Source organism: Enhydra lutris, unplaced genomic scaffold (assembly GCF_002288905.1).
Source record: "Enhydra lutris kenyoni isolate GAN:26980312 unplaced genomic scaffold, ASM228890v2 scaffoldscaffold10, whole genome shotgun sequence".
NCBI lineage: Eukaryota > Metazoa > Chordata > Mammalia > Carnivora > Mustelidae > Enhydra > Enhydra lutris.
The window spans coordinates 7,371,613-7,396,836 of record NW_019154094.1 but is presented as its reverse complement, the minus strand read 5'-3'; the positions used below and the strand labels follow the sequence as shown (position 1 = coordinate 7,396,836).

The 25,224-nt window shown below is 58.8% G+C and overlaps 3 protein-coding genes across 8 annotated transcripts; 1 reads left to right on the top strand and 2 right to left on the bottom strand.

Moving 5' to 3' along the window:
• The first annotated feature begins 29 nt into the window (after nt 1-29).
• Nucleotides 30-3,098, top strand: LOC111143840 (DALR anticodon binding domain containing 3). 6 transcript variants are annotated; one of them, XM_022497783.1, is made up of 12 exons: nt 30-208; nt 283-578; nt 700-956; nt 1,044-1,123; nt 1,205-1,327; nt 1,690-1,751; nt 1,864-1,925; nt 2,002-2,084; nt 2,163-2,345; nt 2,430-2,543; nt 2,647-2,715; nt 2,807-3,098. In XM_022497783.1, the coding sequence occupies exons 1-12, from the start codon at nt 44-46 to the stop codon at nt 2,924-2,926; spliced, it is 1,614 nt and encodes a 537-aa protein (XP_022353491.1). In that variant the 5' UTR covers nt 30-43; the 3' UTR covers nt 2,927-3,098. The 6 variants fall into 6 exon arrangements, with proteins under 6 accessions (XP_022353491.1, XP_022353492.1, XP_022353489.1 ...); XM_022497784.1 differs by having other exon boundaries at nt 2,163-2,364; nt 2,475-2,543; nt 2,807-2,873; XM_022497781.1 differs by having other exon boundaries at nt 2,163-2,543.
• On the bottom strand, nt 2,906-10,693 carry LOC111143838 (WD repeat domain 6). The gene is made up of 7 exons (XM_022497775.1): nt 10,520-10,693; nt 4,424-6,905; nt 4,232-4,315; nt 4,031-4,147; nt 3,802-3,920; nt 3,105-3,702; nt 2,906-2,972 (listed from the first exon to the last, which is right to left on the bottom strand). Exons 1-6 carry the CDS (start codon nt 10,617-10,619, stop codon nt 3,242-3,244), a joined length of 3,363 nt encoding a protein of 1,120 aa, XP_022353483.1. The 5' UTR covers nt 10,620-10,693; the 3' UTR covers nt 2,906-2,972; nt 3,105-3,241.
• Nucleotides 10,694-10,911: 218 nt separating this feature from the next.
• On the bottom strand, nt 10,912-25,024 carry LOC111144121 (prolyl 4-hydroxylase, transmembrane). Its single transcript, XM_022498271.1, has 9 exons — nt 24,692-25,024; nt 24,399-24,480; nt 16,150-16,340; nt 15,237-15,333; nt 13,731-13,893; nt 12,980-13,165; nt 12,181-12,271; nt 11,873-11,996; nt 10,912-11,367 (listed from the first exon to the last, which is right to left on the bottom strand). The coding sequence occupies exons 1-9, from the start codon at nt 25,022-25,024 to the stop codon at nt 11,147-11,149; spliced, it is 1,488 nt and encodes a 495-aa protein (XP_022353979.1). The 3' UTR covers nt 10,912-11,146.
• Nucleotides 25,025-25,224: the final 200 nt, after the last annotated feature.

Here is a 25,224-nt window from a genome sequence, read left to right as displayed (position 1 = left end):
CCAGACGCTTGGCTTCCGGTTCCGCCGGCTCCTTCCGGTCACCATGGCGACAGGGCGCCTGGGGGTCGGAGAAACGCTAGGGGCCCTCAACACGGCCCTGGGGCCTGGCGAGCCCGTGTGGTTTAAGGAGACGCGTGCCCGCCACCTGCGCGCCCGAGACTTCCTGGCGCCGCGGCCCGCGCTGCAAGCGCGCTTCGAGGACGGACAGGTGGGCGCCAGCGGGGCGGGGATGTGCGGCCAGGGGCAGCGTCGCAGCCCGCCTCACCGCCCTTCCTCCCGCAGGTGCCCGAGCATGTGGTCCGTGCGGTCGCCGGCTTGCAAGGCCCCGGCGTGGCCCCGGTGCTGCGCTGCGAGCCGACGCCCGCGGGTCTGGCACTCCAGCTGCAGCGGCCCGCCGTCTTCGAGCGCGTGCTCGGCGCGGTGACCGCCTATGCCGCGCCCGCCGCTCCCGCCGCGCCCGGCCCGCGCGTCGTCCTGCACTGCCCGGCGCTGCGCGGCGCCCTTGGCGCGCTCCGCTTGAGCCAGCTGCGCGCCGTGCTCGTGGCCGATCATTTGGCGCGAGCTCTGCGCGCTCATGGGTGAGCGCGCCGCGGGGCCAGAACCCGCCGGGCGGCGACCCGGGCCTAGAGCCGCTGCGGGAGGGAAGGGGGTGGAGCTGCGCCGGGCGCTCGGGCTGAGACGGCCGTCCTCGTTTCCCAGGGCGAGTGTGCGGCTGGTGCCCGCCGTGCGGGACCCGCACATGCGGACCTTCCTGCAGCAGCTGCGCGTGGACTGGCCTGCTGCCTCCGAGAAAGCCGCCACCGGAGCCCTGAGGAACCTCCCGCTGGCAGAGCTTAGCCCCGCCCCGGATGGAGGAGGCTTGCCCCCTGGCGTCCTGGGCACAGTGTGTCTGAAGGAGGTGATGCGAGAGCGGGGATGCGCAGCTGGCTATGACCCCAACGTGGACAAGTGTCTGGGTAGGAGCTGGAGCTTCGCAGGGTCGTTGGGAAGATGGGGACCTTGTGCTCCTGGCCAGCCTCAACGCCCCTGTGCTCTGTCTGCAGTGACCGAGGATCTGCTCTCCGTGCTGGCAGAGCTGCAGGCAGCTGTCCGCCACTGGCCTGGGGACGGCCCTCGGGGCCTGGTTAGTGACTGACGCCCGCCCTGTAGGCCTCTGGCAAGCTGCGCCCTGTGCCCGCCCGGTGACCGTCCTCCTACCCTGTAGGCCGCGGCCCCAGATGCTGATGGCTGCATGGCCCTACACGTGGTGAGCTGTGAGGAGGAGTTCCAGCAACAGAAGTTGGACTTGCTCTGGTGGAAGCTGGATGAGCAGGCTCCTCGCACACAGGTGGGTTGGGGATGCTGGAGCGCCCCCTCCCTCCACCAACCCAGGGCCCTTGCAAACCCATCAAGGGGCACAGGGGCGCATGAGTCCATAGGGAACACTTGGCCTTGAGAGAGACGTTAGGTGAGTGGGGACTTGCGCTCGTGTAGCATCCTGGGAAAAGGTGGGGTCTGTTGGCGCTTTCCAGAGAACACTGAACAGCTTGGGGGAGCTGGGCTGTGCGCTGAGGGGTGGGCTTGGGAGCGAGGCCCAGAGCTTGATGGCAAAAGGCTGGGGGGAGTCCAGGCACCAGGTTTAGGTTCTCTGAGAGATTTATTGCTGGCAGTGTCGCCACCTGGGCTAAGCGCCTGCTCTCTTCCTCACAGAAGCACCTGGTCTGTGGCCCAGTGAAAGCAGCTAGTGCCCTGACGGCCCCCGAGTACTATGAGTGAGTCAGGCTGGAAGGGAGGCTACAAGTCAGGGTCGTCAAGGTGGGGGGTACCGCCTATCCCTGGAGGTGCCCCCCCGCAGACCCTCGGCTCACTCTGCTCCTCATGCAGCCTCCGGCACGCCCAAGTGTGCAAGGCGGCAGCCCTGAAGCGTGGCAGGGAGCTCAGCCAAGGTGTGTGCGGGGGTGCTGGTTTGGTGGGGTGGGTCCTCCGCTTGTCTGCCGAGACCGACTGACTCAACTCCCACAGACCCAACCTGGACAGAGGTCTTCAGCGTTCTGTCTGCAGCCACCATCAAGTTTGAGATGCTCAGCACAGCTCCACAGAGTCAGGTAAGCCCGGGGGCCCGACGGGATCAGGGCTTGTGGAACAGACGGTGTCATGCCTGCAGCTGAGCCCCCGTTCCTCAGCTCCTCCTGGCCCTGGCCGACGGCAGCATTTCCACAAAGGGCACCAAGAGCGGCACCTTCGTCATGTATAACTGTGCCCGTCTTGCCACACTATTTGAGGGGTACAAGCACAGCACGGAACAAGGTCTGTACCCCGCTTTTCCACCTGTGAGCAGTCTCGATTTCTCACTGCTACAGGATGAGGTAAGTGTCGTCCTGGGTAGCTGGGCACCTGTAGGAGGTTGGGACCTCCCCTCGCAGCGCCCTTCTCCACCCCTACCCCCCCAGGGCGAGTGGCTGCTGCTCTTCAATGGCGTGCTCCCCTTCCCAGAGCTGCTGAGCCAGACCGCAGCCCTGGCGTGCGCAGCCCCAGGGCTCCACGCGACTGCGCGCACGGAGATGGTGAGGCAGAGAAGCCTGGCACAGACACTGCATGCTTGATGCTTTATTCTGGGTTGGGCACAAGATCAAAGAGACCGGCCAGTGACTCAGTCTCTGTCTCTAGATGTGCAAGTTCCTGGTTCAGCTCAGCATGGATTTCAGCTCATACTATAACCGCGTACACATCCTAGGGGTAAGTACACAGCACAGGGGGCGGGGGGGAGAGCTTTTAGGGGTGCAAGGGCAGCAAAGGAGGAGACCAGCAGGCCCCTTCTCTCCTCCAGGAGCCTCGACCACACCTGTTTGGTCAAATGTTTGCCCGTCTCCAGCTTCTGCGGGCTGTGCGTGAAGTGCTCCATGCTGGCCTAGCCACGCTGGGTCTCCCTCCACTGAACCACATCTAAGGCCACAGAGATCCCGATATCTAGGAATGTTTACAAAAGTCATCACCTGGAAAAAAGATACCAAGATCTTATTAGAGACGTGGAGCCAAAATAAATTGCTTCTGTTCTATACAAAGTCTGGTCCTGTTTGTAGGCAGTGGGGCGTGTTTTTGGTCGGCCTGAACCGCCCCAGACTCACCTCCAGCTCCTGCTCTCAAGTCAGGAACCCGCGGCTGCCGCCTCCCTTCACACCGGGCATGGGCACAGACGGTCACTCCTGTTCCACCCGTCTGCGAGCAGGTCCCATGCCCGGCACGCCGGCCACCGCGGGACACCTTAATCATACCAGTTGTAAACCTCAAGCCCTTGGCCCGCAAGAGCACAGCGGTGGCCAAACTCAGGGCTTACAGGCCAGCAGTCCATGTCTGCGACGTCTGGGACATGGTACACGGTACTGTTCATGAAGGTGGGCTCACCATGCCCCAGACGCCAGAAGGTCAGCCGCTGGTCGATGGAGGCGGAGACCATGAGGCTTGGGCTCAGGATCTTGAGACCTGTCACGTGGGCAGCGTGTGCACAGGGGATGGAGTATTCCTCTAGCACATGCAGCTGGGGCACCAGCTCAGCAACCCCCACGGCCTCCTCTAGCTCCGGTGTCTCCACAGCCAGCACAAAGACATGAAGGGAGCCATCCTCACTGCCACTGGCCACGAGATGGCCCTCACGTATGGGCAAGGTGTGCAGGCTGTTGACACCACAGCTGTGAGCCTGGAGGGTCAGGCAGGGGGTCCCCAGCCCTAAAGGAAGAAGATGGTTGTCAGGGCCCAGCCTGCCGCACGGGTGAAGGGCAGTGGGAGGTGGGGAGGGACAGCCATGGCTGCACACCGGCTACTCACGGTGGGGAAGCCCAGGGTCTGCTGGAGGCTCCAGAGTGGTGGAGCCGTGGTCCAGCACGGCAGTGAGATCCCAAAAGGCCAAGTTGCCATCAGTGGCGGCGCTGCATAGGAAAAGCCTCCTGGGGGCCAGGGACAGGCAGCTGGGTCAGCGAGGCGGGCAGAGAGCAACAGGGGACACCCCTCCCCCACCGCCTGCACCCACATAAGCCCGCCAGGCAGCCCCTCTCACCGTCGCTGGTTGGGCGCCTCGTGGGTAAAGGAATGGACCTTGAGGACACACCGCTTATGGTGGAAGGTTTCAGCCAGGAGCTGCAGCCGCCGCCCCGAGTCCTGCAAAAGGAAGAGCCTGGGGGGCGGAGGGTGGCCCAGCTCAGAGCCCATTCCTGACACCTTCCAACCCTCCTCTTGACCCAAGGGCCTCCGCTCTCACCTCACTGCGCCATCACTGCAGGCTGCAGCCACAAGGGGGCCAAGGCCAGGCCGGTCGAGTTCACACACAGCTAGGGACATGTACCTGCAGAGACAACACCCGCCTGCCATTAGGGGAGGCCTGGGAACAGCGGCAAGGGGCCTGCCCTTTGGGCCACCACTCTGTGCTCCCACCTCCCAGTGCGCACATCACCTGGTCTCCGGGTCCACCTTGACCATCCGGTGCCGACTGCGCTGGCGGTCCCAGTACTCATCCAGCCGGTGGGACGAAAGGTGCATGACGTGGCAGGCAAGACGGCTTGGGGTGCCAGGGTCTGGGGTGACCATGAGGCTGAAGCAGTGCATCTCAGCCCGGCCCCCGGCAGACACCACATGAGCAGTCAGGCCTGGTCGAGGATCCTGAGGGCCACCCGGGGTACCGACGCCCCACACAGCCAGGGCACGCACAGACGAGATATGATTACACACTGCTGTAAGTGCGTGGGCTGAGCCAGTGACGGTGGGGAGTGCCAGGACACAGACAGTAGTGTCCTCACTGCACGTAATCACGATGTCGGTCAGGCCCGGTCCCTCGCTGCCAGGCTCCAGGTAGTCCGGCTGCATGAAGCCGGGCACCTCAAACTCGGGCCCCAGAGTGATGGTGCCCACACGCTTCACACAAGTGATCTCACGGCCGTGCAGGCTCTCTCGGAGAATCACGTGCGGCCGGGTGCAGCCACCCAGAGCCCGGTAGAGCATGACGTCCCCGTCCTTGAGGTAGGCAAAGGCCATAGCCGCCTCGGTATCAGAGAAGGCCCAGGAGCGGTGCCCTCCACCACAGTTGACGATGTGCAGCTTTTCGTGTGACCGGGGACTCCACACCACAAACTCATTGGCGTGGAAACCCAGGATGACCATACTCCCGTCGGCCATCATGCGGAGCCCAGCCACCCAGTTCATGCCTCGACAGGACTTCTGCCTCAGGACAGGCTGCAGCTGGCCACCTCGCACAAAGAGCTGGTAGTAGGCGCCATCGCGCCCTGTGGTATACACGTAGCCACCATGGCAGGTGACTGATGTCACACCCTGCTTCCCATGCAGAGAAGGGAGGGTGGACACAGGGCCCCACTCGGTGGAGGCAGTCTCATCCCCATCACTGCCACTACCTGCTCCAAGTGCTCCAGCGATAGCTCCCACCTTGCCGCCAACCCCAAGATCCTTGAGCAGGGCCGGTCTGGAGGGAAACAGCAACACAGAACCCCGGCGGTCGCCACACACTAGGAAGTCACCAGGGGGTAAGAAGGCACTGCATGTGTGCCATCTCTGCTTGCTGGGAGGCAGCAGGTACCGGCAACGTTCCTTTACAAAGATGGCTTTGCCAGAGGGCGCAGCTGAGATTTCCAGGCAAGCCACCACACCACCAGGGCCCGATGCCAGCAACAGGAGTTCCTCGAAGCCACGCAGGGCCCAGCTCAGACTATGCACTTTCCCACGGAACAGAGTCAAGTCCACAACTGCAGTTGGAGTGTTGATGGGGACCACCTTGACACGACCCTCCCCATTGGCCAAGGCACAAAGTCCAAAACCTTCAGGACCAGGGGCTGCCTCCAGGAGGCAGTAGGACTGGAAGCGCTTGTCCTCCAGCAGCTGCTCCCAGCACTTGACCTCAAGGTCGTAGAGATACAGGGCTCCTGTATCAGTCACTGCCAGTAGTCGCCAGGAGCCAGCCAGCGTCACAGCCTTGAGGGTACCTGGCCGGCTACGGGACTTGAAGCAGAGAGCTGAGACCCCTGAACCCGGGTACCCACGCCCTACCAGGTGCCATAGACGGATGCCTGAGTCATCACCCCCGGTGACCACCCAGGCTTGCCTCTCATGGGCAGCTACAGCCCGGATCCCACGACCCTGGTGGCCCCGAAAGGCCTGAAGGATCTCCCCTTCGTGGCTCCATACCAAGCAGACACAGTCCTCTCCTGCACTGATAAGGTAATTCTCTAGAAGCTTGACCTGCCACACACGGGCGCTGTGTCCAAAGCAGTGCCCAATATTCTGTACCCGACCCCCAGGCACCCGCAGGTCACCCACCTTCCAGATGCGGACACTTCGGTCTTCTGAAGCTGTGGCCAACAAGCCCTTGCTTTCCAGGTACGACATGCTGAAGATGACACCCACATGCCCACTGACTCGTCGGTCAGGGGCCACAGGCTTATTATCTATTAAAGCAGCTGCTGGATACCAGACAAGGAGCTGATTGGAAACTGCACCTGCCACTATGGTCAGCTCCTTCCAGGTATCTCCGATCAGACAGGCTGAGGAGAGGGTACACCTGTCTGTGCAGGGCACGTCCTGCAGCATGCACCCTACCACAGGGTCGTACAGCACTACTGAGTTATGGCCCAGGGCCAAGGCCACGTTGCCCTCAAGCCAACGTGCATCCCAGATCCAGTCAGACATGTTCCACAGGCCAGAGCGCCAGAGCTCCCGGAAGCGGCCCTGTCCCCAGCTAACTTTCACAATTCGGAGTCCCTTGCTGCCAAACACAGCCACCATAGCCTCCAAGTCAAGGTCTCCATTTGGTTCTGGTCGTACTCGGAACCCATGGATAAGATAGTGGCCAAGCAGGTTCTGCACACGCTTCATCATCCGCAGGTGGCCACCAAAATCCAGGCTGTACACCAGGACATCCGGCCCCTCACCTAGACAAAAGCACAGAGTCACATCAGAACCTCACCCAATGGGGCATCCGGGTGGCTCAGTCAGTGTGCATCCACCTTCGGCTTGGGTCCTGATCCCAGGGTGCTGGGACTGAGCCCATAGGGTTCCCTGCTCAATAAGAAGCGCACGTGTCCCTCTCTCTCTGCCCCTCCTCCCTCTGCCTGTGCTTTCTCTTGCAAATGAATAAATAAAAGCTTTTTTTTTTTTTAAGATTTTATTTATTTATTTGCAAGAGAAAGCACAGGCAGAGGGAGGAGGCACAGAGAGAGAGGGGGAAGCAGGCTCCTGGCTGAGCAGAGCGCCTGACGCGGCCTTGGTCCCAGGACCCTGAGCTCACGACCTGAGCCGAAGGCAGAGGCTTAACCCACTGAGCCACCCAGCTGCCCCAATAAATAAAATCTTAAAAAAAAAAAAAAAAAAAAAAAAAAGAACCTCACTCTGCCAAACCATGAAGAGATGGGAGCAGGAAAAACTCAGGCACATAGTATAGCCTGTGAATGCATTAGAACACACAATCTTGCTAGCTTGAACCCAGGAAAATCCTTGGCTTCGGCCTCAGCTGGACTTCAGTGTTGACTTTCCGACACCTACCAGGGGCTCCAGACACTCAGTTAAACCTGGCTTCCTCAAATACTGCCTCTGCCTCATCCCACCTGACTTCTCATGCTTCCTGCAGGAACTCTCGAAGCCTCTGTCCCAAACCTGCAGCCGCATCTACCTCTACACATAGTCTTCCCACTCTCCCTCCCCGAGAAAGAAAAGGCTGTTCCCCAAAGGTGATCCTCCCACCTTGGGGCCACAGCAGAACCCCTCTGGATTTCCAAGAACTTCTTCCTTGCGGCTCAGATGTGAGCATGTTCAACACCGACAGGAAAAACCAGGAGAGGTGGTCCCCACTTTGGCAGCCACGACTCCCATGACCCTTAGCTGCCTTCTGGCTGCCCTGTGGGCCCCTCCCACTCTACTCGCTTACCTTCAAGCTCTCTCAATGCTCCTCACTCCACTGATTGCTCCACTGACCACTACCACCCTCTATCCAGCCCCATCCCCAAACCAAGAAGCTCACCGCTTATTCCGCTCAACTTCCCACATCTTCTCATATTCTCAGTTGCCTAGTCCCATGTGCTCATTTTCTAAAGGTTTTTCAAATCCTCCCCCACCACAGTGACTTTGGTCCAGGGTGTCTATCACGTGTTAAGCTCGATGACACTAACAGCCCCTCAAGCCCTTCTTCGCCTGCAATCTCCATCTTTCAATGGACACACGGTGAGAGCATCGATCACAAACCAGACAGCGACTAGACACACTGGAGTAGTGAGTAAGAGGAGCACAGACCCGGGCTCCAGGCCATCAGGCAGACACTAAACAGTATCACCCAAGTAACCTACATTGTTGTAACTTTGGTAAGTCCCAGGAAAGAACTATACAGATTGCCTTACTATAAAAGAGGGAAATCTACTCCACCGATATTCCCTCCAGAAGACATGTGGGAATAACTGGAGACATTTCTAGTTGTCACAACTGGGAGTTATGCTAACTGGAATCTAGGAGTAGAAGCCAGGGATGCTGCCCAATGTCCTGGAGATCAGACAGGCCCTCACACAAAAATGACCTGAGTCAAAATGTCAGCAGGGCCGAGACTGAGAAACCCCGGTGTCATCCATGCGACCTGGTGTCAGGGGAAGCCACCTTGAGAATGTAACACTTAGGCTGAGGACTCAACAACCAGCGGTAACCAGAGGAAGAGCAGGCGTGGGGGAGATGGGTGATCCTTTCTTGGCAAATAGATAGCAAGCTGAACAGCCCTGAGGTGAGCAAGAACTCTAGGTTGTGTGGTTGGAATAGGAAACAAAGGGGTCACGGATGGCCTGAGAGAATGCGGCTGAGGCCATCGGGAGCCAAAGCTGCCATGGCCTCCAATGATGGCAATAAGGTAGAGAAACAGATGCTGCAAGTATGAAGTCAAAATCAACCAGACTGGCTTGGGGACTGAGGGAGATGCTTGGGCTGGAGCACCTGAGTGGCTGCTGTTCTCCCTGTTCAGCTGGAGCATCCAGAAGGACTTCAATCTGAAGGCACCTATGCAACTGGGCCTGAACTCACGAGCAGAGAAGGCTGGAAACTGAGATTACAGGTGCACATGGGTGGAATGTGAGAACTATAGCAGTTTAAAAGTCACTTTGGAAATCACAGGAGCAGGGGAATTCACTTGATGAGCTTTCTAACCTGCATTTCCCATGTCATTTCCCCGTTTAAAACCCTTCACAAGGCCTCTCTCCATCATCATAAAGTCAGATCTAGGTATAAAATGGTAGAGCCGCAGCTCATTTCTCCAGGCTCTTCTCCCAGACCCTACCCCTGCTCAGCCTCACAGGAACTCTTTCCCCGCCAAAGTAATAAATTCTGTCTCAAGGCCTTTGGCATGCCTACCCTCTGCCAGGAACTCACCTCTTCTCTTCTCCTAGCTCATTCTTGTGATTCTTTGGGTTTCTGCCTACTTATCCCCTCCCTCAGCCTTAGGAGTTTAACCCGTGGTAGGAACCTTGGGCTTCCAGAGCCCCCATACCTAGGCCACCCCTCCACACACACAAAACCACCCTCTTAGGATAGGAAGCAGCTCTCTCAAGGCTTGAAGCCAGTGCCCTGCCTCAGGGCCCTTAAAAAAACAGCACCACCACCATCAGTCACTAGTGGCTTTCAGGTGGGCCTGGATGCTCTCCAGGGATTTGTTACTTCAGGTCCCAGGCTTTCGTGTTTTTTTGTTTTTTGTTTTTTTTTGAAGATTTCATTTATTTATTTGACACAGAGAGATCACAAGTAGGCAGAGCATCAAGCAGAGAGAGGGGAAGCAGGCTCCCCGCTGAGCAGAAAGCTCGATGCGGGGGCTCGATCCCAGGACCCTGAGATCGTGACCTGAGCCGAAGGCAGAGGCTTACCCCACTGAGCCACCCATGCACCCCAGGTCCCAGGCTTTTGATGGCCTATGCTTCTCGACCTGACCTCCCCCTAAAGGCCATCAACATTCGATCTCCTGGATGCAACCATCTGAGAACCGGCCTCAGCGTCTGTCTCCCCAAGCACTGGCCCACTCAGAAAGGTCTCATCCCTGGTTTCCCGCTACCCCATCCTCGTAGTCCCCACCTTCCAAGGAGGAGCCTCACCCGCCTCTGAGAGCCCACAGCCCCGCCTGCTGGGCCCCGCCCTCCCCCGAGAGCCCGCCCCCAAGACCCGCCCACCTTGAGGGGGGCTCACCCTCGCCCTCCCCTCCTGGCTCCCGGCATGGGCCACACACCGCCCTCCCTTCCCTGCCCCGCCTCCCAAGCCACTGCGTTTTCCCGCATTTTCCCGCGGCCCCAGCGCCTTTTCCACGTCAGCTGCATGTTGCGAAGGAACTCGATAGCCACATCGTTTTTTCTTTTTGTCTCCTAGGCTCCTCCGGCCTGGCCTCCAGCCCGCCATCTCCTGGGCTCCCGCCCACCTCGGTCAGGCTTCATCCCGCCGCCCGTCCTCCTCCTTGCGGGCATCCCTTTGTTCTGATGGTCCCGCCCCCTGTGAGCGCCCGGTTTCTTCTCCGCTAGCGCGCACCAAACCTCACCCGCCAGCAGCCGATCCCCCACGCACTCCAGACCCGTGACCGGGAGGAGCATGAGCTCCGAGGTTGCCCGCGGCCAGACGTAGTCCTCGTGAGCGTCCATGTCGATCCTCGAGCAGCTGCGGCAGCCTTTGGCCAAGAAGGGAGCTAGCGCTCTCGCGAGACGAGCCTTCCTCGCGCGCAGCAGAGCCGGTCTGCACCGGCCTTAGCAACAGGTAGCGGAGCCCAGGGTCGCCCACGGCCGGTGTCCAATCACGACCCTTCGCCCCACGAAATCCAGCTCCTCATTGGCGAGACCGTCCTCGCCCCTCCCCCTGGCGTGACGCTCGCCAAGCTCAGCCGCGGGCTCCCACTGGCCCAATCTACCTCCCCCACCCCCATGCCGACTCGACCTGTGGCTTCTCGGCCCGGCGGCTCGAAGCCGTGTAGTTTTATTTGGGGTGGGGGCAGCATGGGTCTGTACACAATAAATAACACGAATATAGGAACTGTGCCCTAATCGCGGTTGGTGGCGGGGATAGACATCGGCCAGGTCTTTGGCCTGCATCTGGACAGGGAGACCGCAGGTCCCCCGACGTGGGGCGGTGGGCGGTGGGCGGCCTGGGACTGCGGGCTGCGGCGACACTCCCCTCAGAGCTCCACGCGCGCGTCGCGGTACGCCCGGTCCAAAGCCCACTCTGGCTGGGAGTCGGTGCCGCCTTCGCGGGCAAGGCGCGCCATTTCCTGCTGGAATAGCGCCTGCCGTGCCCGGCTGGGGTCCACGTTGATCCAGTTGTTGGCGATCCACTTAGTGCCACTTGTGACCAGGCAGCCCCCGTGCAGCGAGTAGTCATCCACGTCGCCCACCCAACCTAGGAAAGGAGGATGGTGTGACCGAGGGAGGTGACCAGAGGGGGCACTAGGCGGCGCTGACCTGAGCATGATCTCACACAGGCGAAGGGCATGGTCAGGGTGGCCCATCGGTGGGCCCACCACACATCGGTGACAATGTCTGGCCCCACGGCCTCCTTTGGGGCTCAGCATCTCTCTCCAACTAATGCACTAACACCACCACTGGTCTTCTGAAACCAGCTTTCTTGCTGCCAGACTGTCCACAGCCCAGGCTGGTGACAGATGTGTCCGCAGCCCCAGTGAGCTGGAAGGCTGGAGCATCAGGGAATCAGTCACAGGGGTCAAGATAACCCAGGAGGCTACAAAGGTGCTGGCCACTGAAGTCACTGAGGAGGATCTTTGGGAGGCACCAGGGGCAGAAAAACATGCATAACGGTGCCGGAAGCATCCCACCGGGGTGGCCTTCTGGGCTAGATAAAGGGAAGCTTCCCTCAAGGCACTCTTGGCCTGGTCACAGGCCCTCACCTTGTCCATCAGGCAGGTAATTGTACCAGAAGACTGCTGTGCCCTGCCGGGGCTTGACACGCAGGTTCCCTTTGTCACAGTGCCTCCGAGTGTCACGGAGATCAACATCATCCTGAATCAGACTCTGTGGGCAGCAGGATGGTGGGGTTTTCAAACTGTGGCCAAGCAGCCAAAAGTAGCCAGAGGGAAACCAGTCAGAATTGCCCAGGGGATCACTTGGGCCCATCATCCCAGCTCTGGAGGGGTATATACTATGATTGCCCAAGGCCCTGCCATCCCACCAGAGTAACAGCCTGGTTGGCCCTTACCATTTCATCGTAGGTTCTGTTGTCTGCTACAGGGAAGACAGTCTCGCCCCCACCGGTGACGTTGTTCAAATAAAACAGCACTGTCATGTAGCTGTAAGGCAGGGGGCCCACTGAGCAGCTGTGGACACTCCCGTGGGCTTACCTGTGGGGAGGATAAGCTGCCCAGATTCTCAAGGGCCAGATGGGGGCAGGCTGAGATCAGTGACAACACTGCAGATCAGTGCCAAGATGTCCCTAGCCTGTCCTTCCTCCCACAAACCCAGTTTCTTTCTGTGTGTCACAGTGTTTTGTGTGACCAAGATCACAGGTGCGCTTAGCTAAATTATTGGGAAAGGTAGGCTAGCAGGAGCAGCACAGCCCTGCAGAAGGGCTGGCCGGGAGTAGAAGGCGCTGACCCAGAGCAGTCACATGAAGAAAAGAGGCCTGCCTTCCTGCCCAAGCAGGGGAGGGGGACACAGCTTCAAAGGGAGAAGCTGAGGCCTCCAGCTGTGGGAGAGAATCAAGGTCCAGGGAAGGGGGCGCCTAAAAAGCTGGAGACCCAGTCTTGCCCCTTGCCTCAGCGCTCTGGGGACAAGTCTCAGCATCTGTGGGCACCTTAGTTTGGCCACTAAGACAAGATGGCCACCCTTCCTGCCACTTGGTGAAGAAACTGGGGGGAGAGATGGGGTATCCTCAACCAGGATGGCCCAATGCCCTCCTGGACGCACACAGGGGACATCCCGTTAGGACAGGGCTGTATTTATGTCATGGGAATGCCTGGCCTAGGAGTGGAAGGTCACCCCAGGTGGGAGGTACTTGCCGGCAGGAGGTCTCGAAGGGTACAGACTCATTGGCTATGAGCTTGGTATGGGAGCAGATGGTCTCCGGGTACACAGGCCCGCTGTCCACATGGGCATGATAGTGGCCTCCCTCGCCATACCGCACGACCTGCAGTGGCTCGCTGAGCTCCACGATTTCAGGTGACAGGCGGGTGAGGCGTAGCACCCTGGTGGGCAGCAGGCATTCAGCTGGGCAGTCCCATGCAAGGTGGCACCCTGAAGAAGCCAGACCCCGGACCTGCCACAAGCTGTGCCCCTGCCCACCTCCCCTGGTAACCCTGAGCACCCCCATCCCACCCCTGCCGACGGGCCCTGTAGGAGCAGGAAGGGGTTACTCAGGAGCCCTTCTCCCGGGATGCCAGAGACCACGCTGGGTGGGGAAGATGAGATTTCCACTAAATTGGGAGCGGGGATCACTCCCTGCAGGAAGGAGGTTGCTTATCTAAAACCCCTGGCTGCTCAGCGGCAGGGGGTCCTGTGGACAGAGATAAGAAGTCATTTCTCTAACTAGCAAAAAACAAACATTCCAGTCTATTTCTAATCCCAAATGTATGTTGCTGGCCCACAACAACGGTTAATTTGCCTTTGTTAATTGCCTGTCTTTTAAAGGGTTCTAATCCTGGTCTAACAAGTAGAACTTAATCCCAAATTGGCTAACCAAGCCTGTCCTCTTGGCCCCAGCCAAGAACTTCTATGAGGGCCCCACAGGCCTGCTCCCACCAATGTGCTCACCTCTGGCGGATCGCACGCATGACGTGGTGGGCACCTTCACCCTGGTAAAGCCACGTGTGGTGGCTGTTCCGCACCAGCTCGCTGGATGCCGCCTTGTGGCCCTTCATGTACTTGTGGAAGTCCCGAAGGTCCATGTCGGAGAACTCCTGTAGGCTCAGCACTCCTGCGCAGGGCACCCATCGTCAATGCCCCCCAAGCCCATGTGAGGAGCCCACAGTGGCAGGCTGCACCAGCCTCCCTCCCCCTGGGGGAGGGGGCCTCGGCCACTGGGGGCCCACGTGCACCTGTCCCCCAGCCTGGACTCTTGGGTCAGATGAACCTGGCTTCTGTCACATCAGGCCATCCAGGAAGACCCAGGGAAGTTCACTTCCTCAGTTTAAACCCGGACTTGGCCCCACAAAGGAAGAAGCCCAAACCCTAAAGTTTGCCCAGAGTTGGGTAGCCAAAGGAAGCTTGAACCATATTGCCAGGACCCCCCCAAGGACTGCCCCTGGCCCCCCAGCCTGGCTCTAAAGCATGTGCTGGCTACCCTCTGGTCCTATAGAGGGTGAAGAAAGTAGTCAGTCCTGGGTTCTGTCCAGAGCCTTCCATGCTATCGGATTTCATTCAGGGCTAGTGCCCAGGAGCTCCCTTATGACCTCAGGTCCCGTCCTGAGTGGAATATATCTATCTACCTCGCCAGTCCTGCCTGCTGGGCTAACAGTCTCCCTCAACAAAGAAAGCCGGGCCATTCTCCTAGACAAGAACACTCCCTCCTGTTTCTGCCCAACCCACAAAGCAGGAGCTCCACTGGAAGCTGGTGTTCTGGAAGAGTAGCTCGTTTCCATCTATTGGTTGACTTAAGGGTGAAATATTTCTTTCTTTTTCTATATTTTCTTTTCTTTCTTTTTTTAAGTAGGCTCCATGCCCAGCATGGAGCCCAGCGTGGGGCTTGAGCTCACAACCCTGAGATCAAGACCTGAGCTGAGTACCTTCCCCATCTCATGCAGAACTTGGGCATGTGAGTGATGACTACACCTTAGTAACATCTAGGAGTTATTACCCAAGGGGGGTGGGGTCCTTGCGTGTCAGCTCCCCTACCCAAACCACCCCCAGCAGTTAGCATGACTCTAGGAGAGCAAGAGGAAGGCAAGCAAGATCTTAGTTAGACCAGAGACTGTGACTTCTGGGGAAGACCCTGTGCCTGGCTGGAGAGAAGTAGATGGAGCAGGGAGAATGGCCAAGTTCAAGCTGGCCTCACCAGACCTGTGTTCCTGCTGAAGCTACACTGGCCTCTGCCAGCCAGCAACTCCCCTCCTGGACCCCACACTCTGCCTGTTAAGGTCAAAAGGGCCTCCAAGAACTGTCCCCTAGACTGTCACCAAGGCATATGGGAGGACCCAGCCTACTGCCCAGGAGTGAGGGCAAGGCTGCATCCTCGCCTCCCCATCAATGGCTACTCTAGAAGCTGGGTGTACGGGGGGCAGGAGGCTCACAGGGACAGACTGTGGCGAGGTATGAGCTCACCATCACCATCAGGGTCAGCCTTGATCGCAGAGTACATCTCCTGAATGTTCTCTGGAGTCATCCACCGTCCATTTCCCAGGCGAGTCTGGGCCAGGACCTAAAGCACAAGATGGTCCCTCAGTGGAGCGGCCCCAACGATGGAGAGCCACCAGAGCATAGACAGTTGCCCAGTTCTTGCTGTAAGGGCTAAGGGTGCCGGTGATGGGGTAATGGGTGAGGACACAGGGCAGAGCCTGAGGTCCCTGAGCTGAAGGGAAGGTAGGCAGAGAGGCCCAGAGGCATCTCAGGAGGTGGCCAGGAAGACAGCTTAGAGATCTGTGGGCCATAGGCATTCCCGGCCCCATTGGGACTGTGGCCTTCATGGCCAGCACTGTCAGCTGGTTGGAGGCAGAGTGAAGCACAGGACTGTGACCCACTCAGATACTCCAGGTCAGAGGGGGAGGCCAAGGCCTGGGTGCAAACAGTGAACAGGCACCAAGGGGAGGCCCGGCCAGGTCATGATCACCAGGCTTGTCAAGAAGACCAGGCTTAGTGGGGCGAGAGACCTTCTGTATAGGCGAGGGACCCTCCACCTTGCCAAGACCTCTGTCAGAAGTATGGTGTGAGAGGCATATAAAAGAGATGCAGACTCCTGGCTGCCCTCAGACCTGCCACCCCCTCCACCATGAGTTCTGTGGGGCCCCCAGACACGTCAGCAAGGAATCCAGACCATAGATGGCATTACCACCCAGGAACTGTGGTAATAAATGTCATCACCCCCAGGGGGATCCTCCCGCCACCTTCTGGGGTTCCCGAGGCAGCAAGGAACTCTCCAGGGAAGGAGAAGGGGGCGGGGCTGGAATTGGGCAGGCCATCGGAAAGACAACTCTAGGCACTCCCACCCTGGGCCTACTCCAGGCCGCAGGATCCCAACCTCACGGAGCTGCAGGCGACCATCGTGGTTCTGGTCCAGCAGCCGGAAGAGGTCCAGCTGGCTGACCTGCATCGCGCCCATTGCCTCCTCGTATTCTTCAGTGGGCAGAATCTGGCTGCGCTGTAGCCCCTTCATCTGGGCCAGGTGGATGATGAGCCGACATTCCTCATCACTCAGGAAGCCAGGGATCTCTGCCAGAAGAGGAGGTGGGGGAGGCCACGGACTGAGCCAGGCCACTGGTGCAACTGGTGCCTTCCTCTTTGCAGTTCCTGCGGGACTCCTGTGCCCCAGCGCTCCCCGGGTCAGGACTTCACACGCGGCTTTACCTCTGCTCTGCACTCTGACCCCAGAACTGAGTTGTCCCGCAAAGGTTGGCTAGCATTCGGAATGTGGGGCTTTTCTCTTTGATGCTGAGAGCAACCATTTCCTGGGGAGCCCTGGGAAGTTTGCTAGAGCTAAGCTGAGCAGGGGCTCCCCCCACCTCGGAGTGGGACTGAAGGCCAGAGGGTTGACCTCCACTTCTGATTGGGTACATACTTTAAAATGGGGTGACGGTGACGGTGACTGGATTTTGCTTTCATTTTTGCTTTTCAGCATGGATCAAATAAAAACCAAGTGTAAAACATTCATTGCTGTAGGTCAGTCCTTGCCGTCCACTCTCCTGCACAAGTGGGCGCTGACCATCTGTCCAGGGCTGAGTTGCCCCGTGCTGGCATGTCCGTCAGTGGGCGTCTCTTGGGTTTTTGGCTCTGAGAAGATGCCCCAGGTGTCATTTGCTTTGGGAACAAGCGTACATTGAACATCATGCCTCTAAGTCCGAGTACAGGCCAGGCGGGCTTGGGGCTCAGCTCTGGGGGCTGGATGCCCCCACGCCAGCTCTACAAGCAGTTTGGTCACGCTGGAAAATGAGTCTCGCACCTGGGAAGCCCAATCCCAGTGGTCCCGGGCACTCATAGACAGGAGCATGGGCCCTGCTTCCTCCCCTCGTTCCCAGGAGAGAGGACTTCCTTAGATGGGGACCAAGAGGCCCACAGAGGAATAGACTGGAGGCAAGGCCCTGTGGCCACAGTGAGCCCTCAGAGCTGCAGAGCGGTCTACCACCTCTCTGGGTTATACTCCCAGCATTAAGTTCCAGGCATTGCCATGAGGAAGGAAAATGGCTGCTCAGAGCCAGGCCTGGAAGGGTTTTTAGTGGTTATCATAGCAGATCATACTTAGGTGGCATGGATTCTGCGTCCTGTCCTAAGCACGTCATTAACTCCTGAATCCCTACACTCACCCTAGAAAGCTGGGCCCCTTCAATTTGCCTTTCTTGTCCCTGACACCCTGCAGGCACAGAGATGTGAGAGACTTGCCAGGGACCTCCCAGGCTGTCATACTCCAGAGTCCACGCTAAAGACCACATTCAGCTTCCCTGGATAGATGACCCATATGCACTGACAAAGAGGGCAGGATAAAGGCCCCCACCCAGGCCTGCTTGACCTCCCAGCCCAGCAAACCCAAAAAGGGTGTGGGCCATCCACTACGGGGTGCAGGGGGGACATGCAGCTCTGGATAATGGGTTAGACCAAACTGCTAATCAACAGTCACCTCCAGGTAGCTTAAAAAATAAATAAACAAGAAAAGTAAACCAGAAAAAGAAAAAACACAGGCCCAGGTTTCTTCAGTTTATTAAGTGCTGGTAACCCGCAGGCCCCAGGATGCCACCAAAGTCTACAGTCCCCCGCGGTGTGCTAATCAGATGCAAATGGCCCAGGCCAGCACACTGGGGCCTAACCGGATGGGTCCCAGCACCCGGGACCTGCACAAACACCGGCTCCTGGGGTGTGGGGACAGACCTATAAAGGCCTCAGCCTCAGCCCATTAAGACCAAGGCAGACAAAGCGGGTGATGGATCAAGGGCTGTGGCTGTTAGTGGCCCTGGTGGTGCTCTGGGCTGACAGTGGAGCAGGGGCTCCCCGGGGCCCCACATGGTGCATGCCCATTCCCCAAGCCATGGCCCTGTGCCACGACATTGGCTACACAGAGATGCGGCTGCCCAACTTGTTGGACCATGACACAGCGGCCGAGGCTCTCCAGCAGTCGGTCAGCTGGCTGCCCCTGCTGGCCAGGGAGTGCCACCCGGATGCCCGCCTCTTCCTCTGCTCCCTATTTGCCCCTGTGTGCCTCGACAGGTAGGGCAGGGACTCCTAGGTGGGGCGGGGGGAGGGGCACTTTCCTCTGCCAGGGCCTGTTCACTAACCCTTGCTACCTACCTCTCAAGGCTGGGTGGCGACAGGGGTGGGAGGGAAATGAAGGATTGTCTTGTCAGGGTGTTCTGGCCCAGGGGAACAGGTGCCCATGGAACACAAGACACATAGGCAGGAGACCATCAATGGTGAGCACCCTTGGATTCAAGGGCTCTTGAATGTCAAGGTATGGCAAATGGGTAGGATGCTTTGGGTTGGGAGGGCTGGAACCCCTCTCCAGGGAGGTGTGGAAACTGTCTGCCCATCTCCTGGAAAGAGATGGGAGCTCATCTGAGGGCCTTTTCTCCGAGACCAGAGATCGCAAGGTTGATTGCCCAGCCTAACCTACCTGGTGAACAACAGCTCCTTCAGTCCCTCCTCTGGGGGACATTCCCAGAGCCTCAGGGTGACCATGCCAGTAGCACCAAGAAGGGGCTCTTTCAGAATCCAGTGATTAGGCCTCTGCTCTTTGCGAACCTCAGCCCTGGCCAGACACTGCAGTCTCCCACACGCCTTTCAGGACAAGAGGGAGGGCTCTGCTTTCTCCCTCCAAGATGGGGAGTTAAGGCCCAGAGTGCAGGGCCCTTCGCATATGCCCTTCTCCAGGGCACTGGATGTCCGCCCCAGCTGGAGGGGGAGGTGCGCTGGAAAGCAGCCCTGGCCACACGAGGACGGTGGGGGCTGTAAGACCGAAGCGCTGGCGGGGGGGCGGCGGGGGGGGGGGGGGGGACGACGACGACATACGGGGGCGGAAGGCTGTTGCTAGGTGACCAGGTGTTGTTACCCAGCAACCGCAAAGTCCCTGGCTGTGCCTGAGTAGTGGGGGGCAGGGGCAAGAGGGTGGTGATGGTGAGGAGTGGGGGGCTAGCCCAGACTCCAGGAAACCCAGTCCTGAGCGCCCCGTCGCCCCAATCCTTCCATCCTTCCCACCTCCGCAGGGTCATCTACCCCTGTCGCAGCCTGTGTGAGGCCGTGCAGGCCAGCTGTGCGCCCATCATGGCCTGCTACGGCTACCCCTGGCCGGCCATCCTGCACTGCAGCCGCTTCCCCGCCAGTCACGGCCTCTGCGTCACAGCTGTCTCCGACCGCTCCCGCCTGGGCCGCCCACGTGAGTCCACCCACGGCTCCCAGGCCCGGCCCACGGGCAGCGCCTTACCCTCCCAAGCCACTGCCCACAGAGCCAGAGGTACACGGGTCTCTCTGGTAGGGGAGACAAGGGACCAACTACAGCAACGGGTCTCAGAAAGGGTGAAGAACGAGGGGCCAGCGGGAGGGTTCCCCCCGCTGCCGGCCCTTCCCCCACTTGCTCCGGAGCCTCACTCGGCCCCTCCCCCCAGTGCCTCGCGCCAGCTGCAGGGACTGTGAGTTGCAGGACGCCCGCTCGTCCAACGAGGTCCTGGACGCGCTCTGTGCCAGCGACTTTGGTGAGCCCCTAGCATCCAGCACCCCTTACACCCATGTCACAGGTGCCTCCATCCCAGCTCCCAGATCGGTGTAAGACAAATGAAAGAGGGGACACTCAAATGCTCTACCTGGTTAGAGCTACAAGATAAATGCCTTTAACAAGTGTGGCATCGCTAAAACAACACACTGAACCTGCCTAGGAGGGTGGCAGCCAGGGCTTCAGGTCTTCTCCAGGACCCTGATTCAGAGTAGAGCATCCAAGAGGGTGTGGTTCACCAGGTGGAGGGGATGGGGGTACTCCCAGAGGCCCTGCGCCTCACCCCACTCCTCTGGTCCCATGCAGCAGTGAAGGTTAGGCTCTCCCGGTGCAACGGGTCATCCTCTGGTCTCTCACACTGCCACCTGGACTCCCGGCTGGAGGTGCTGAAGGCGGGCCCACTGCCTGCCGCGGAACTGGCCCCTACTCTCCGTCGCTGGCTGCAGCTGGATGCCACGTGCGTGCACAACCTCTTGCGAGGAAGGCACGCTGGGACCTACGTGCTAGGTGGGGAGGTGCAGGGCCCTCGGCTGCTGGTAACCACGGCCTATGTTTGGAGCCAAGGCCACCGACATCTGCAGCTGGCCGTGCGTAGGTGGCACCATCACCGGTGCCCCCGGTAGGGATTCCTACAGGCAGGGAGAGCCAGCCACACAAAAGCCACACTGCCCTGGACACACCTCAAACCCTCTCTGCTGCCCATCACGGACACTTGCAGACCAGAGTCCCGAGAAGCCCCGTGAAGGACCCAAGCAGGGCAGAAGCCCACGGCTGTGGCCACAGCTAAGGGGCCCCTTCCTGGACTACAGCGCTCTGCCCAGACATGAAGGAGGCTGGCTCCCCTAGCAGGGGAGTGTTTGCTGGGTAGGCAAGACAACCTTTCTGTCCTTCTGTCCTTCCCAGGCCTGGGATGACAGCCTGGCTAATGCCTACAAGTCCTAGCAGCCCAGGCTGCCTCCGGGCAGGTGCAAAGCCTCAGGCTAAGCTCCTCCCGGGCAGGACGCTGCCTGTCAATCCCCACATAGACTTGGTTTTATCTGCCTGACCTTTACTGAGCCCATGGTCCCACCAAGCTGCAGGCCCATGAGAGAGCACAGCGGGTGGGGAGAAGTCCATGCCGGAAACTGCCTTCAGCTGCTTACCAACCTGAACTTACACACACACACACACAGTTTTCCCCCTATTTCTGGGTGTTCAGTGTTTGTGATCCTAAGTAACTGCCTAATTGTTTTCTTGAGCCAACTTGGAAATTCTACGATAAAGCAGTCATGGTTTTAAGATAAACTGTTTTGTGTACTGGTGTCAGTTATTCATCTACCTTAAGTAGTTAGGAAAATGGGCTAAAAATCTTGTTGGCCTTCGGGAGGCGACCCCTGCTGCTCTTGAAGGGAATGCCAAATCAGGGGGCACCTGCCAGGGTGGTGGGAGGTCACTCTGAGCAAACAGACAGGTGCTGGTCTGAGTGCCCAGTAAATCTTGCCAGCCAGCCAGTCGGGACCAGCAGCAGACAGACTCCGGCTGCTGACTACTAAGCCCGCACAAATCAGGCCTCTCCCGCATGCAGCTCGCCTTTAGGGGTAGAGGTACGAATGACAAATAAATATCGAGACAGTCTCCAGGGTTGCTAAGCGCCAAGAAGAAAACCAGGCAGTCTGATGCAATGGTATCTGGGAACCTCTTAAGACCAGTCTGAGGTCAGGAGAGGTCTCCGAGGAGGGAACGTGTGCGCACAGGCCCAGTGGACCAGAAGGCACCCTCTGTGGGATGGGCCAGGTCTGAGCCTTCTGGTGGAGGGCACAGCACGTGTAAGGTCCCAGGGCAGAATGAGCTTGGGGACAGCAGGGAGTGAGGAAGGGGCAGCAGGAGAGGAGGGCATCACCAAATGACACTTCGAGGTGAAGTGGGAATCTTGGAGACTTTTAAGAAAGTGGGCGGTAAGACTGATCTGTTGTTTAGACACAGAATGGGGGTGAGGTGGGGTGGAGGGAGAGGTGAGCCACGTCAAAGGTGGCAATGTCCCCAGAGAGATGACAATGACTCAAAACTGGAACACCTCCCTTCTGAACTGAACAGGACAAAGTCCTCAGCTGACTTCTGATGGTCCAAATCCTTGCGGAATGCCTACCACACTAGGCACACTTCGCAGGTATTATGCCAAGAACTTAGAGTGGGGCTTTGGTGGTCCAGGTCCCACTTGCCCCAGGTCTCTAGGGACAAAGGTGGGAAACAGGGAAATGTTTCCCCAAAGGGAGACTGGAGTTTGCATGGGGTCTTCCCCATGAAGTGGTGGGACTCCCTCCCCTGGAGATGGGGGCACTCTGGGGTAGAACCCAATCCCTTTGCCCCGGTTTACATCCTGAACACTCACCTCTCAAGTCCTGGCATCTTGGGTCCCTGAGGCTGAGGGTGACAGGTTTGAGACCAAGAGCAGCAAGACAGAGGTGGCAGAGCCCACAGCAGGCCCATCCTCCTTGGGCCCTCCTGCCTTTTTAGGATGACAGGAGATGACTAAATGGGCAGGCAGAGAAGACAGACACTGCTCCTTCTTGAGATAAGGCTTCCCTTTTGGGTCCATCTAACACCACAGAATTCAGGAATGCCCCCTTTCCGACATCCTCTCCCCCGTGCTTTCCCTGCCTCACAAGTGGACTTCCTATAATCACTAATCTCTTCTTCATGTGGTTCACCTCATTTCGTCAAGGAGCAAGTCCCAGGACTTCCTGGGTAAAACCCGGGACAATGTCGAATAACAGACTCAAAGTCAATGTAAGAGTTGGGAGAAAATGGGGGCCACAGCTGGAGGTTCTCGCTGCAGCCGTCCTAACCTGCAGGTACACAGACCCATCCAAAGGCTTAACGAGAAGCGTTTTACCTTGTGTCAGATCTCTCCTGCTTCCTATACTTTATGGGGATTAGGTCTCTCATTCTCTGCTTTGTAGAACTTTGATGCAACAGCTGCATGTTAGGGGCTGAGGGGTCACAGTTATGGGTCATGATTCATTTAACCTAATATACATCTGAATTGTGTGCATACAGGTCCCAAGAAGGCTGAGAACACAATCCCTTCAGGCCTGTCTGTTCACAGCAATGTAGCAGTAATGGGGTGAGTGTCGCTCCCTTTGCCTGGATCACCCTTTCCTGACAGTCACCTGGCTTGATCCCATAGCTCCTAGAGGTCTTGGCTCAAATATCTTTCACAAGGAGGCCTACCTTGGTCACTCTATTAAAAGTGTCAACACCAGCTGAAATTCTGCCTTATTTGTCTGCAATCATTTATCACCAACTGACACGCCATATATATTTGTTTATTGTCTGTCTCCTTATTTGAATGTCAGCTTTAGGTGTGTGTGTATTGTTGGTTTTTTTTTGTTTTGTTTGTTTGTTTTTCCCTATTTGGTTCAATGCTGTGTTCCCAGCACTTAAAAATAGTGCTTGGCACAGATTTCAACCTTATGCAGCAGTAATAATCATAGTAACAATAACCTTTTAGGGCTCTTCCCACAACGGGACCAGCATAACCTATTTCCCCTTACACTGCATGCAGTGTTCTCATAGGTCTCATAGGTCTCGGCATAATTCTCAGCCAGGGCCCTCTGCCCCAGGGGTAATGGCAGGTGCTCAGATGCTCTGCTTTGGTCCCCAGCCCCCTCCTGAAAGCCTCTAACCCACACCATCCCCCAGCAGGCAGGAACGGCCCCGGGTCTGCAGGTAAGAGTGTCACTGACACTGGGTACCCAGGGCCGGGTGCGCAGATCTATCCTGGGCAGGGTCATGAGTCTGGGGAACCCCCACCTTGCTGACCTGGTGGTCTCTGAAGAACTTCAAGAGTCTTCTCAGTTAGCAGGGTGGCTAGACAGTACAGGCTCTAGAGGCAGGCTGCCGGGGTTCTCACCCTAGCTTCGCTCCTGAGCTAGCTGTATGGGCCTGGCGGACCAACCGCAGTTCTGTGTCTCACTTTCCCACCCGGTAACGTAAGTGTGGGATCCACACCCACCTCACATAGGCGTTGTAAGAATTAATTGAAACGATCTCATAAAACCTAGCTTAAAACCAGAGCTCAGGAACTGTGAGTTTATGATGCTGGTTCCAAATGAGGTCACGCTGGAAGGTTTTGCCTACTTATGGCTGAATACAGCCACATCCTAAGAACCCTCGTCAGACCACAGGGTCCACTTTGGGAGTGAGATTCATCCTCAGAGGCCCTGAGATCAGCTAGGTCCTGGTTAGCAGTCTCTCCCACCCTCCCCCAGTTCTAGAATGTGACAGAATTAATGATGGCAGAAAGTGTCCAAAGACGGTTTCAATGAAGTGTTTAGACAACCCCCTAAGGGTCACATTGCCCAGCCCTGTAACGGAAGGATCAGCTGCAGAGTAGGGGTCAGAGAGGGGAGTGTGGAAAGGTCACCCTGTGACCCTATTACAGAGGTGGGGGTTGGTACTTCACTTTGGGAAACCTTTGGGTGATAAAAGCTACTCCGTAGCAGCCATTTTCAAAACAGAAGTCACGTGGCCAAAGCGAGCCTCCGAGCGCCCCCAAACCGCAGCCCCCGGCCCTTCCCAGGAGCGCCCAGCTGACTTACCGAAGAGCAGCGGCTTGAGGCTGAGGGTTCGGATGAAGTGATCCCTGTCGGCGACCAGCTGGACCTTACGCTCGTGCCCCACCTAAGGGAAAGGGGCACTGCGGGCAGCTCGGGCCCCAGGCCGCGCCGCCCGAGGAGGGTACAGGAGCCGGGGCCCGGAGCGCGACGAGTTGGGGATGGGGGTGCGCGCGGGGCAGACGACGCAGGGAGCAGCGTGGAGGTCGTGGGCTGCGCGCCGGCCGTCACGGGCTCGCCGTGCAGGGCCTGGAACCCGGCGAGACGGGGGTCCTCACCTTGATGCCCTCCAGCCGGGCGAGGGGACCCAGGGTCGGCGCGGGCCCGGGGCCCTGGGCGCGGTGCTGGGGCCCGGGGTCGCTGCTCTCGTCCCCGTTGCTGTAGTGCACGAAGAGCAGCAGCGCCAGCACGTTGCCCAGGTACAGGTGCACGAACACCATCAGCACCAGGAAGTAGGCGCGCGAGCAGATGCCGCGGGGCTTGCACAGGGGCCGGACCCGCGCGTCCTCGCAGTCGCCCAGCCCCGCGGCGGTACGGGCCCCCTCGTGTCCAGGCGGCGCCCACTGCGAACTCACGGCCTCCGGTCTCGGGGCCGCCGCCGCCGCCGCCATGGCGCCCAGGTCGCGCGCACGCCCAGGGGAGGGGCCGCGGGGATGCCCGCGCCGCGCCGCGCCGCGCCGTCGCCTGGACAACCGCTGCGGAGCCCGCGCGCGCCGCGGTCTCTAGGAGACCGCGCATAGGGATGCTGCACCCGCCAGGGCCGCCCGCGCCCGCCCCTGCGCGGCGCTCCGTCTCCCTTGCGCCCTGGACC

Excerpts from the sequence above, each read along its gene's own strand:
- LOC111143840 (XM_022497779.1), top strand. The coding sequence starts at position 44 with ATGGCGACAGGGCGCCTGGGGGTCGGAGAAACGCTAGGGGCCCTCAAC. Across the intron at positions 1,328-1,689 it reads AGCAGGCTCCTCGCACACAG|AAGCACCTGGTCTGTGGCCC; the intron begins GTGGGTTGGGGA and ends TCTTCCTCACAG. Across the intron at positions 1,926-2,001 it reads TGGCAGGGAGCTCAGCCAAG|ACCCAACCTGGACAGAGGTC; the intron begins GTGTGTGCGGGG and ends CAACTCCCACAG.
- LOC111144121 (XM_022498271.1), bottom strand. The coding sequence starts at position 25,024 with ATGGCGGCGGCGGCGGCGGCCCCGAGACCGGAGGCCGTGAGTTCGCAG. Across the intron at positions 24,481-24,691 it reads CCCGGCTGGAGGGCATCAAG|GTGGGGCACGAGCGTAAGGT; the intron begins GTGAGGACCCCC and ends CCTTTCCCTTAG. Across the intron at positions 11,368-11,872 it reads TTACCTGCCTGATGGACAAG|GTTGGGTGGGCGACGTGGAT; the intron begins GTGAGGGCCTGT and ends CTCCTTTCCTAG.
- LOC111143838 (XM_022497775.1), bottom strand. The coding sequence starts at position 10,619 with ATGGACGCTCACGAGGACTACGTCTGGCCGCGGGCAACCTCGGAGCTC. Across the intron at positions 6,906-10,519 it reads GGGGGATCGGCTGCTGGCGG|GTGAGGGGCCGGATGTCCTG; the intron begins GTGAGGTTTGGT and ends GCTTTTGTCTAG. Across the intron at positions 3,921-4,030 it reads GAGGCGCCCAACCAGCGACG|GAGGCTTTTCCTATGCAGCG; the intron begins GTGAGAGGGGCT and ends CCTGGCCCCCAG.